Source organism: Gadus morhua, chromosome 8 (genome assembly GCF_902167405.1).
Source record: "Gadus morhua chromosome 8, gadMor3.0, whole genome shotgun sequence".
Lineage (NCBI taxonomy): Eukaryota > Metazoa > Chordata > Actinopteri > Gadiformes > Gadidae > Gadus > Gadus morhua.
Window position 1 is genome coordinate 13,741,332 of NC_044055.1, and position 13,107 is coordinate 13,754,438.

Here is a 13,107-nt window from a genome sequence, read left to right on the forward strand (position 1 = left end):
ACTCAGTGATCGTGTTTTACATACAAATGCTTTATCAGACCATGTTTTTTTTTCTTTACCAAACAGTAAAACCATGTGGATTACAGTGCTACAAGAGTTTTGAATAAATATAAACATTTCCACCGTTTCAAAGGGTACATTGTTAACGGATGATTCCATTAGCCACTAATAACAATCCATCATAGATCTGTGCGGACACTCACAATGTGCGCGTCACTGATTTGTAACAGGCAGTGTATACAGGCAACGTTTTTTCTAATATGAAGCAAGGGACAAGATGAGGTCATCAGTCACCCTCCTCTTTCTCAAGGAAGTCCAACAAGGTGCTGGTATCCACGGGAACATTCAGGTATTCAACTCCATCAGCACCCTGAACCAGAAAATAAGGGCTGTCATTGACAAAAACTGAAGAGAGGAATAATAATAATACTGTATTCAGTGACAACACTGTAGTCAAGGACAAATATTGCAGTGAGGAACAATAATAATGAAGTCAGTTACAATACTGCAGTGAGGAACAATTTTGCAGTCAAGCACAAATAGTGCAGGGAGGAACAACAATTCAACATTCTGTGTTAATAATACTACAGTGAGGGGCAAGAATACAGCATTGTGTGCAGCCAATGAGAAGGAAGCGTTGGTACAATAGGAAGAAGCCAGGTATTGGAGGCCCACCTTGCGGGTCCGGATCAGTTTGTGGTCTCTGAATTCAGTCAGCTGGGTTCTCAGGGTGAGGTCAGAGTTCACCAGGAACGCCTCACGACAGCGCTGGTAGAAATCTTGGAAGGATAAGCCTGAAAGAAATCAAATAATTAAAAGGCATATAATGTACAGCAGTGTTTGATAGAAACTGTGTTTTCACATTCATTTCGTACATTGATGCAGAGAAAAATATTGAATACAACGGTATCAGAGGTTTTCCGAATCCATATACAAGGCAAGACAACTTTATTTATATAGCACTTTTCATACACAAGGCAGACTCAAAGTGCTTCACATATAAACATTGTCGTACAATAAAATAAAATAATAGATTCCAACTCGACTCCACTGAGGTCTAGTAGCATTAGTATTGAGGTTATGCCAGAGTCTGTGTTAAGACGGATGTCGTTCACAAATTTAATAAGGGTAATATAAGAAAAATAATATCTAAAAAAAGAGCAACAGGTTGTATATTTATCATTTCACTGGAAGAACCCAGGTGAAAATCTAAACGGTATATGGATTCGGAAAACCTCTGATGTGTTACACTGTGTGCTTACCGATATATGAGGGGTTGTCTCTGTTCTCCAACTGAAATTCCACCAGAAGTTTGAAAATCCCCCTGTAAAGAAAAGATGGCAATCGAATTTAACAACAACGCCACCATCTGCACCTCTAATGTTAACAGTCACATGTTACCTGTCCTCCATATGCCTCATAGCACATAGGGCCCTCAGTCCAGTCACATGAGAACGATAAACCTGCACTATGCAAGGTCTACCAGTAGCATCCTAGTGGCTTGAGTTGTAACTACAGTCACAGCTATATACTTTCCAGACTGTTGTCTGAGACGCTCCCATGGTGGGGGATTGGCGAATGCATTGGCCCATTTTATTCTTGAGACACATTCTTCTTCAGATATTATGGAGTCAATAGCTACAGCAGGAACAAGTGACATGGTGCAGGTTAAACATGATCTTGAATTTGACACCTTTATGGTGTCACATTCTAGATCATGTGATCATGTGATCATGTTCAACCTGCACTATGTCACTTGTGGGCTGGGGCTCACCTGGCGTTGGAGGTCAAGCTGCGCAGGACGTGCGTGAGAGAGGAGAGGGCCAGGGCGCCCGTCTGCTGCACTAGCAGGGAGTTCTCGTACGACGTCTCCTCCACGTACCGTTGGTACGTCACACACTCCCACCACAGCCAGTTGAACTGGCTCTGTTTGCACTGGTCCCACACTGGAGCGACACATAGAGGAAGGAGGTGGAATACAACTTATATTATATCCATCAAGTTTTGATGAAAAAGTAAAATAATTATAAATACAATTTAGTTATATTGAATTTTGAATTTGTATAAAACAGTACATTGAAGGAGACTGATCTTCGGAATAAAAAGTAGTTGAAGTTGAACCCACACACACTAACAAACACAAACGCACACACACGCTCCACACACCCAGTGGGGCGTTGATGTGGTCAATGGACGCCACCAGGTGCATGTTGGGAAGGGACGCCAGGTGCCCCAAAGCACTCTGGGTCTTCTCTCCTCGGAGCATGGAGCCGTCGATGTTGTGGATCAGCAGGTATATGTGGAGATCAGGGCCTGCGGACATACAAGATGACGCAATACCAAGGCTTCAGATGCAGGATTCAGATGCAGGATCCTTCCGTGCTTAAAGAGATATCTCAGAATTACCCAGGGAGGTTAGGCAGTGAATCATATGGGATTACAATATATCAACATTTTCAGATTACAAAATTATTTTGGCCAATTCCGAACCAGATAAAGAAAATATCGGATAAGGCTCATCCCTATCCCTATTTGCAAACCAAAATAGTTAGCTGCCGACTCCCACATTAAAACACACGTCTGCACAGATGAAATCCACCCAAACACAGGTGGTTAAGATGTAGGAATATTCAGTAAATACACAATGAAAAAAACACTCATCTCCACTGCGTCGGTACCTACTGTCTTTCAGGGTCTGGCTGATGTAATCGATTTGATCCGAGGGATTCCGGAACGTTCCCTGGTGGTCGAGGGCCTCTGATGTCACAGCATTTAAGATCTGCAGAGAGCGTATTGTAGTAGGAAAATGTAAAGATATTTGGATTAGGACGGGTGAAGGAAATGTGTAGTGGTAGCGGATAGACAAGTGTCTTGTCTAGCCTATACTGGGGAACATTACCTTTGTTTACAGTGCATCATTTAAAAGTTTTTGGAATGTAAGTATTTGCATCATATTCAGCTGTATGTTGGCACACAAGTTAAGCTTGATCCTCTTATACAATGTTATTGATCATAAAAGTTGAGGACGTATTGCTAAAATTAGTATTTTCCGAGCATTCCCACTCACGGATTTCAGCGTGATGGAGGGGAAGAATCCGTTGACCACCAGGTGAAGCTCTTGGGACAGCTGGGACAGACGGAAGTCCTCCAACAGCGCCTTCTTGCTGCCCAGACCGTAGACCACCACACTGAAGCCCAGCCTACGCCCGGTCAGATACGCACCGGTGTCACACACAACACGAAGCACGTTGCATGCAGAGCATACGTGAGGGGGAAATTCATTTAGTTTGGGGGTCTGCAGGCGCTGGAGGGTCCGGTCTGATTAGACCACTTTTATCGGACTTGTTTTGAATGAGCCCCGGCAAACATTTTCTGTCAAAATAAACAACTTTTTTGGAGTTCCTTCCACAAATAAGTGCGGAGCTAAAGGTATGTTTTTGTGATCCTCTAAAAGTCAGAGGAGGTGGTTTGAGGTGAACATTTGAATATCATTGATTACTATCGATTCACATAATCGGCCTTTACAATATTCCCCTTGATGCCGACCATCAACATCCTCAAGGATCAGGTGCACAGATCCTGCCCCACATTAAGCCCCACCCCCTAATATCCTGTTTAACTTGGGGAGAAGCACCCTGAATGTCATCGCACCCCATCCTAATGTCAGATATACTAAAGACCCGGCTGGTTCAGTGTCCCCCCCCCACTCACTGTAGCTGCAGCATCCACTTGCTGAAGTGCTTCTGGTGTTTGCTGTGGATCTCTTGGATCTCTGAGGCATAACAGGAGGGAGTGTCCCCCAGCAGGCGAAACAGAGTCTCCTGCAGACACCACAGCATGTCACTCCAAGGATACCAGAGGGATGGAAGATGTTATTTTTAAAGAAGAGAAGAAAAGTGTGAGAGTTGAGGTGGAATCTACCGACCCGGTCGAGTTTGGGGGTCTGCAGGCGCTGGAGGGTCCGGTCTGATGTGACGACCTTGGTGCTGCTGTGCGCTTCGAAATACTCCTCGATCAGACTGGGCTGAGAGGGGAACCAGACCACATTAATACTCTATCAGACTGGGCTGAGAGGGGAACCAGACCACATTAATACTCTATCAGACTGGGCTGAGAGGGGAACCAGACCACATTAATACTCCTACTAGTCTGGGCTGGGGGGAACCAGACCACATTAATTCTCCTACTAGACTGGGCTAAGAGCATCTATGCATATTTTTTTTTTTAGGCCAAGTACTAAAAGTACTAATTTTCCTTTCCCTGCAGTACTACGTCTGGGTCTGCGGTATGTTAGTGGGTTTTCTCCGTCCAATTTTTGTGCATCCAATCAGCGAACAGAGGGAGCGGCTGAGGACAATGACGTTCAAGTCAGCTCTCGTTGACAGACATCTTCACGCACGGTGTTTAGTTGGTTTACAGCCGGAGCGCAACGTGATTCCTGGCCAAACGTTAGCGATTGGTTATGGCAGATCCAGAGTGGCACTGGGCAGATCCAATAGTTTTAAACTTCAACAGACACCCGCCTTAGAGTGAGTTAACGTTAGTCAATTGAGTAGGTCCAGACTCTCTGTGCAAATGAAATGAAGTACGAGATTCTGGTAGGACCAGGCTAAGAACAACTCTTGTGGGGATTCTTTCAAAAGTCTATTAAAGACTGCCAGTCCAGAATTCCACTGTTACCGAGCCTTAAACTGTGCAAACCTTTAAAAAAAAAATATATATATATATATATATATGAATTTAAAAATGTCCTTTTAACTATCCTTAATCCGAACTGCTAATCTGCAACAATATTGTCTATGTCAAAGTAAAGTAACTGTGAGGAAGCTAGTACTGATGAAATTAAAGCTTACACCTTTCACTTCCAACTAAAAACCTTTTATAGTATAAAGTCCAGGAAGTGATATTCCACTCAACAGTAGTGGCCCGTTGAATCTTGTCAAGAACTTTTTAACCCTTGGTTTTTCTATAAATTAGATAAATAAGTGTAATAACTATAAATATAATATAAAACATAAATAAAGACACTATGACCATTGACGTGAACAGGGGTGGTCCGGGAGGCCCCACCTGGTCTGTGGAGGCTTCCGGAAGGGTCCGGGTCTTCTTGGCGGGGGTCTTGTAGAGGGCGGCCGACTGCTTGGCCTTGCTGGGCGTGCGGGGGGTCTGCTTGACCGTCTCCTTCTCCTCCTCCTCACTCTTCTCCCCCTCTCCCTCCTCGCTGTCAGAGGGAGACAGCTCGCTGTCGCTGTCCGACCGCATGCTGGGCGCTGGGGAGGGACGTTTGGTTTGGTGAAGACGACAATTCGAAAGCAAAGTACGGACTTCACACGTGTGTAACAAAGTGTCAAAAACATATTTGACTCATCTGAGAAAGTATGAATGAATAAAGTCAATTTACAATTGTCCAATGTGATGGGACCATAAAGTGATTTCAATTCCAGGTGTATGGGCAGGTAGGGGCTAGGCCGGTAGCTCTAGGGGCCCACAGACTGCAGACACTGGGTATCGAACACAGAAGCTATTGGCTGGCAGTCATATGATAGAACGTGGATCATGTGTTGGTTCCTCTGTTTCCATTGTAACGGCAACATGCAACTCACCCGTTAGTCTTTTCCGGAGCCTGTGGGGGGTGGTGGAGACAAACTTCACCTTCCTGCCCTGCCAGAGCAAAGAGGAGGAGTTAAACAGAGAAGAGGACACCGCTCGCCAGCTGATGAAGCAGGGGCATGGGAGTATGACGCCCTTACCTTCTGGGGGGTCCCGTTCTCAATCTTTGAACCTGAAAGGAAAAAATAAAAAGTATAAAAAGGACACACGTCTAATATGGCTGATACCTAAGAAGATGCAAGTGTATCGGTGCCACACTCACTGCGTCCTGAGCGTACAGGGGTCGATGGCTCGGTGTCGGAAGGCCCACTGAAGGTCACACTCTTCCCCGGGGTGCGTGCCAATTCACTCGCTACACACACACACACACACACACACACACACACACACACATCAGACTTTGCAGCTGACAGGTGAAAGTCAGTTGGTGAATATGAGGTGCCGGTGGCGTGGCTCACCTCGTTCGGCCAGGCCCTGGGAGCGCTTGTACTTCTGGAAGCTGAAGACGGCGGCCCCCGCCACCACAGACCCCGGCTCCTCGTTGTCTGCTGGGTCAGAACAAATGGCTCAGAATTCAGTTTGGATGACCCACTGATGTGTGCTTGGGTGAACTATGGTTATTCACAATGGACTTACGCTATGCAGGGTTAAAATGCAGCTATAGCGGGGGATAGGTATATAGATTTAAACGTTTCCGCATCGTTCTAAACCACAATGTCAATAACAGCTCTTCCACCCACAAACACACCCACACACACACCTATTGCACTCTCTGTTCCGAGCGCCTGGACATATTTCTGCTCGTTCAGGACCTCATCTTCTTCACTGTCGTCACCATCCTCATCCACTCTGGCCCGTCTGCCTGCTGATTTCTTAAACGTCACCATCTTCTGGACCGGTGCATCGGTAGCACGTCCGGCTGAAAACAACAACAATCCACAGTGGAATGAAAAGATCCATCAGATCATTAGGAGTCCAACTGGTACGTTTGGTTGGTCGTTGGATTGTCTCCATACCCTCTTTGATGTCAACGATGTGTTCCAGGACCTCCTCATCTCCCACGAACTTCACTTCAAGCACACTCATGATGACTAAAATGAAACATTGCCTCGTATCAGAACTGAACAGCGGAATCAAGCTACAGAGACTAACGCGAACTGCCCATGGAGACCTTATGTTTAAGACTTTAAAGATTGCTGTGTAGTTTTTTCTTTCTGATTACTGAAGGCATCTCTCCAACAATAGTCACTAGTGACAGCTGTCACTATGGCTGAGCAAAGTAACAAATTATGAGGAACAAATTGAGGATGACGAGTTGTATACCGAACATATTACACGATATTTTAAGTGCTACATTGTCTCAGGACATTGGCATACTTCACTAATTCAGCACAGAGTCTTACCTTATAATATAACCAGTGAAATAAATAAATACAACTATTAACAGAAGGGAAGTTTTCCAGATGCGTGAGCCTCACAGATTCCGCGCCATCGTCAAAAGTTTTAGAACCATGTGACAAGTGAAAGGTCGGGATGTAGCCAATGGGAACATCGTAATCACTAAAACACAATTTCCCATCATGCATCTATTGTTGAAGGGTATGGTTGAACTTTGGATTTATGCATGATTGAAACCTTCTTGTCTTTTGAGATTAATGTAAGGAAATTACATGTTTATATGTGAATCCGCTGTTTAATATATAACCGTATGTTGGATGGTATATGCATTACAGACAAAAAAATGTAGTAATCTGAGGAGAATTTGCAAGGGGACCACACCTCTGGCCAAGTCATTTGGATTTATTTTAGATTTGAAAATATGAAGTGGTCAGTTTAAGAAATATTGTGTTACCGACCAAAATAGGTTTCATTTAAAATTGAAAATTTGATTTATCCAAGTACTTTCGTTAATTTACGAATGCTTATGTATATAATCGTTTTGGTTAGATATACATAAACTATTCATTTAGACAATTAATGTTTTATGATATAAATTATTATTATTGCAAAAAGCTGTTTACTTTGAACCTCTTATTTTACAGGGAAAATACTACATTTACAAATGCAAATGGACTAAAATGAAACCACACATACATTTCAAAATACAATTCAAACACTATATTGAAACATTAAGACTGAAGTATAGCAAAACATTAAAAACAGTATAAATATTTAAAGCCTTAAATATTTTTCTTTAAATGTCTTTGTGTCTGTTACATAGCACCCCTTTGTATATAGTTCTGTTAGCTCCAGTTTTTTGTCTAATTGTTTTATTTGAAGATGGTTGCATGATTTGTGTATTAATAAATATCAATAATGTGTGTGAATGTGTGTCTTTCCCTTGCCCAATATATTATGACACAAACAAATTAAAATACATACACATTTTAAAATATTATTTTATTTTCAGTACCCAAATAGTAAAATAACGATTAGTAATAAAACAATTGTTATAAATGTGATTGCAACACTTGACTCCTAGTATACTGCTGGTAACCACTATAACAGGTTGTTATAATCCGTTGAGTCTGAGGTAAGACAGCCAATCACCATCCACGGGTGGGGAACCACTTCCCTACCAGACGCCCACCAGAGTGGACGTGGTACACGCTATGCATCATGGCTGTGGCACAAGACTGTAGGGATCAATATTGACACACACAGAGACAGACAGACAGACAGACAGACAGACAGACAGACAGACAGACAGACAGACAGACAGACAGACAGACAGACAGACAGACAGACAGACAGACAGACAGAGAGAGACAGGGGTAAAGGGACCATCAGACCTGCAACACCGACAGAAACTTGTTAAATATTGACCGTGTGTGTGTACTGACGTGGTATGGAACCAGTTTGAGCAGGGAGCCCAGGGGGTATTTGCTGTAGTCCAGCTCCCCTGTGATTGGCTCTACTCTGCCATGCTCCTGGGTCATGGACAGCAACCTGCATAGGGGAGGACCAATCAGATGTCTCAGTCACAATGTCAGACTAACGGTCACTGGTTCGTTACATGGTGGAATTGTTATTAGAACACCGTGTTATGGGAATCTGACTTTGAGTTAACGAGAGACTGAGAAAAGTTATCAAATTATTGAATATTAAAATGAAGGTCTAAGAAAATGTTTGCATGTGCAATAATGAATGCATGCATGACTGGACAAAATAATAAATGAATGCACAATACACAAAATCCTGAATGTATTTTAGACAGAGGTTTTGAGTCAGTGGAGGGATGAGATTCTTCTATTTTAGATTATATAACTTTAGTTCCAATTAGAATACTTGAGGTCTGGATGTCCTTCAATCACAGCGTATCCAGAGGGCAGCCTTCCTGCTCCGTCCTGACTGGAGGTGGACCGTAGGAAGCAGAAGAAATGGTAAGGCAACAAAATAACAGCGCTAATAAAATAAGTAAAGACAGAACTTCCAGCGTTTCGGTTTTTAGAAACACTAACTACGAGAATAGTACGATAGCAGGAATAACGTTAAATGGCTTATGGTTAAGGATCCAGGGTGTGCATTAATGTTCACCTCTGCCTTTAACAGTTACAAATCAATTCAAATAGCAAAATGTTCTAAAACCTTTACTATTTTCACGTCTACTCATCGCAATTATGTCAAACTCTTTTGAAACGCTATTTCGAGTTGTACCCAATAGTGACATCACATGTGTGTGTATCCATCCGGATGTTGGGTGTCGATGTCAACGTCCCGGTTTACCCCCCCTGGACCGCTCAACCCTTAGCTCCAGTCTTAAACAGGTATAGACTAATGAGCCCTCTGATGTTACCTGAGAGCCGCCCACCCGCAGTCCACCAGCAGCTGGTTCCTGTGAGGACAGTGTCCGATGACTCTGGTCAAAACCCGCACAGCAACATCCTCCATACTGCACGAGCCGATCAGCGACTGCTGCACATCTGAAGGCCCGTGATTTGAATTAGTTTGAGTTTGATTTGTCATATATATATATATATATATATATATATATATATATATATATATAAATAAATAAGGCATATATACAAAAAGGTATTTTTTATAGATATTATTATTATTTAGGGTATTATGTGCCTTTATGGAAAGGACAGTAGAGTGAACAGACAGGAAGGTGGGTTGAAGAAGAGTGCGAATGACAGCTTAGAACTGCAGGTGGGAATCCAACCCTGGTCGCTACAATGCATATGGCCTTCGTGGTTAGCGCACTAGCGGGTCAGTGTGAAGCTACAAGCATCGAGGCATGACACGTACCGTAGAAGACGTAGTTTCCTGGGTGAACCTCACTGAGCTGGCCCATGTCTTTGATTGGATGGCTACAGGAGGGGGTGGAGCCAATGCTGGACTTGCAGTTGATGCCAGCGGCTCTCAGTCTGAAACGGGAAAGTGTGCATGTAGTGCATGTACTAAAGAGGTAGTCTGACCAATCAACAGATTCATATTTGTTTTCCCCAACCATGGGACTAGAGGCGGGGATCTGTAAGCACACAAAACACAAACCCAAACCATTGCCAGCAGCAGTAAATTGTGAAAAAATGTATATTCAAAAGGTTTCAAATTAAACCAATGTAGACTGGCTACTGTAGGAACACAAAAATGAAAATCCCCTTATGAATATAACAACCACTCCACACAAATGAGTTTCTCTTCGGTAGAATATCTCGGTAACTAAACAGCAAACCATTGCCGTCTCCCCCCAGATGTTTTGCTATAAACATAGTTGGCAGCTGGATCCAAGATAACTATAAAGCTCCTTTAGATCTATAGTACATATATTCAAGTATGTTTTTTAGGTGTTGATCCATTCTATGTAGCATTGTGACAATTGGATATACTACATGTAGCTAGGCTGGAAGGTAAATTAGACTTCAGCCTAGTGATTGGACTTCCCGTGACGTGTGCTGTTGACATCACACAGATTTTGATCATCATTTTGTGTAAAGGTGACTTTGTATGGCTATTTGTATTTGTGTGTTTGGTCTTTGGCTTACTTTTCCATGAACTGTAGTGTTAAAGTGGTCGTTTCCTGGGCGACCGCTTGTATTTTCTCCACCCCTTTGCAGTGATAAGAGTTCCCACAGTGTGCGTACACACCGGTAAGCTCCACCCCCTCCGTCTTGGCGATGGCCTGAGCCAATTGGAGAGCTTCTGGTTCGGAGTGCAAGACACCGGCTATAAAATAAAATTTGAGAAATGTTCTGATATTGAACCACCCACCCTTTATATGTAATACATTATAATATATTCTTCTCATACAAAACTCTAAACTAATTTATACATTTTTCTGTGTTTTCTTCCGACTGAAGGTTATAAACAAATCGTAAAATGTACAGGATTTTTCAAATGATGAAATCTTGAGCTTCCAGAGACTGAACTGATCAGGAATTCACTCAATTCATTTTCAGAATCTGTAATGCAGCCATCTTCAGATAGATGCATCCAAACAGCTTAACATTGATCAGCTGACACGTTGATCAGCTGACACGTTGATCAGCTCACCTCTCCCGTTGCCACAGTCCAGTTTGAGCCAGACGTGCCAGGGGCGTCCGGCCCTCAGGGGCCTCTTGCTGAGCAGCTCCAGGGCCTGGGGGTGGTCCAGCAGGACCTGGAACAGACTGAGCCTCTCCGACAGGGCTGCACAGCGCTCCAGCTGCACACACACACACACACACACACACACACACACACACACACACACACACACACACACACACACACACACACACACACACACACACACACACACACACACACATTAAAAGTTACGATAATAAAGTGATAAAATAAGATTTCAATTTGTTTGGATTAGAATAGTTTTGTCCAGCTTTATGGAGGATAAAGTTATCTTCCATTGTACGATGATAAGAAGAGGTATGAAGTGTACGACAGGTAAAGGGAGACAGGGAGCAGGTACCTTATCAAATGGAAGGGGGTAAGCATAGAGGATATCATCGAACCCATGGTCGGCGTAGAAGGAGGCTTCTGCCAGGGTGGAGACCACCACACACCGCCGAGAACCCCCGGTCATAATGTCCCCGCACTCCCTTCACACACACACACACACACACACACACACACACACACACACACACACACACACACACACACACACACACACACACACACACACACACACACACACACACACACACACACACACACACACACACCTTGCAGCGAAAGATATACTTTGCACAATCATTGCAAATTGCAATGCATAAGACTGTGTGTGCAATGCATAACACTGTGTGTGTGCATCATACAGGGTTTTATGGGTCTTCATATGCGGCCTCAGCTTCACTCCCAGATCCTGATAGCGATCGACCATCCTCTGAGCATTTCTCTTCACGATGTCTACATCCACCACCATGGCGGGCGTGCATAGCTTTGAAATTGGGTCGCCTTCCATTATGCTGTCAGCGGAAAGAAATCATCATCAATCATCATAGTTGCAATTAAATCAGTGCGCCTGAGCGAGCTCAACTCAAAAACACATTTCAGAAATTAAGTTTAGTTTTAAATAGTAATATTTTTAGGGAAGGCGCAAATATACCGACCTTAAGCAGGAGCGAGCTCCGTACTTGCAGGAAGAAAAATATGTGGAATATATGTGCGGACAACCAAGTTCTTTCAATTCTCTCTCGCTTGCATTAATGAGAATGGACTATTGGCCCATTGAGCTCGAGTCGGCAGGCACATGACGTTTGTATGTATTCTACGGCAACTCTTTTGCGTTCAAAAAGCAGAACCTATAAATGGACAGCACCGAAAAACCATAAAGTAATCGCCGTGTTATATGAGAACGATTGCACCCCTTTACTAATACGTATTATTTGATTCGTTAATATACATTTGTGTTCTGGTTTGAAAAAACATACTTTTTAATAATTTACGTAATGACCGTAAATCTACACCAGGGGTCAGCATTAAGGTCTGTGGGGTTCTTTCACCAAGATGAAGATTAAAGAGTGAGAAGAATCAAGAATAAGTGCAAACATTCGCTTAGAATAAAGAACGCCTTGAACGTTTTATGTTCAAAAGTCGCAAAACGAGCATGTGAAAAAAGAACATAGAGGGAGAATATTCAGCTGGAGAAGCGGTTGCAGCTGGATCTAAGGTGTAAGGCTTGCAGACTTTGAAGTCATTAAAATCAGAAGCAGGTGATCCATGCTGCTGTCAGTCTGACTCGGGCCAGGTGAGGCTTCTTAAACCAGCCATCATCCACTCGCACGCCAGTTATGTTTATTCATATAAAAGGGTTATATGTTTGGTATTTCTATTTTTTTTATTACTCATATATTTTGTTATAAGAGTGATTGTTGCTGTGATTTTGTGTCTGTTCTGTGAGCTGTTTATACTTGACTCCGCTCCAGCCTCACAATGTCATTCATAACATTGTTTGTAATGAGGTCGTGAGATATGCAACAATACACTCTTTTATACTTATATGTATACTTTTTTTTATTGAAAAAAAAAACATTCATATACATTTTAAAT

General features: G+C 42.9%; 2 protein-coding genes across 5 annotated transcripts; both read right to left on the bottom strand.

Annotated features, from left to right (window-relative positions):
* Window positions 1–9: 9 nt before the first annotated feature.
* On the bottom strand, window positions 10–7,133 carry orc2 (origin recognition complex, subunit 2). Of its 4 annotated transcripts, none has more exons than XM_030362856.1 (17): window positions 7,014–7,133; window positions 6,627–6,701; window positions 6,371–6,529; window positions 6,069–6,155; window positions 5,873–5,962; window positions 5,751–5,782; window positions 5,604–5,661; window positions 5,071–5,270; window positions 3,926–4,024; window positions 3,712–3,821; window positions 3,068–3,200; window positions 2,683–2,779; window positions 2,167–2,313; window positions 1,775–1,946; window positions 1,263–1,324; window positions 676–794; window positions 10–370 (listed from the first exon to the last, which is right to left on the bottom strand). In XM_030362856.1, the coding sequence occupies exons 2-17, from the start codon at window positions 6,694–6,696 to the stop codon at window positions 287–289; spliced, it is 1,719 nt and encodes a 572-aa protein (XP_030218716.1). In that variant the 5' UTR covers window positions 6,697–6,701; window positions 7,014–7,133; the 3' UTR covers window positions 10–286. The 4 variants fall into 4 exon arrangements, with proteins under 4 accessions (XP_030218716.1, XP_030218714.1, XP_030218715.1 ...); XM_030362854.1 differs by having other exon boundaries at window positions 6,069–6,158; XM_030362855.1 differs by having other exon boundaries at window positions 6,069–6,158; window positions 6,627–6,698; window positions 7,014–7,130.
* Window positions 7,134–7,991: 858 nt separating this feature from the next.
* On the bottom strand, window positions 7,992–12,330 carry zgc:162816 (D-threo-3-hydroxyaspartate dehydratase). Its single transcript, XM_030362864.1, has 10 exons — window positions 12,168–12,330; window positions 11,874–12,023; window positions 11,525–11,654; window positions 11,110–11,260; window positions 10,602–10,782; window positions 9,865–9,983; window positions 9,407–9,533; window positions 8,899–8,961; window positions 8,454–8,559; window positions 7,992–8,246 (listed from the first exon to the last, which is right to left on the bottom strand). The coding sequence occupies exons 2-10, from the start codon at window positions 12,017–12,019 to the stop codon at window positions 8,157–8,159; spliced, it is 1,113 nt and encodes a 370-aa protein (XP_030218724.1). The 5' UTR covers window positions 12,020–12,023; window positions 12,168–12,330; the 3' UTR covers window positions 7,992–8,156.
* Window positions 12,331–13,107: the final 777 nt, after the last annotated feature.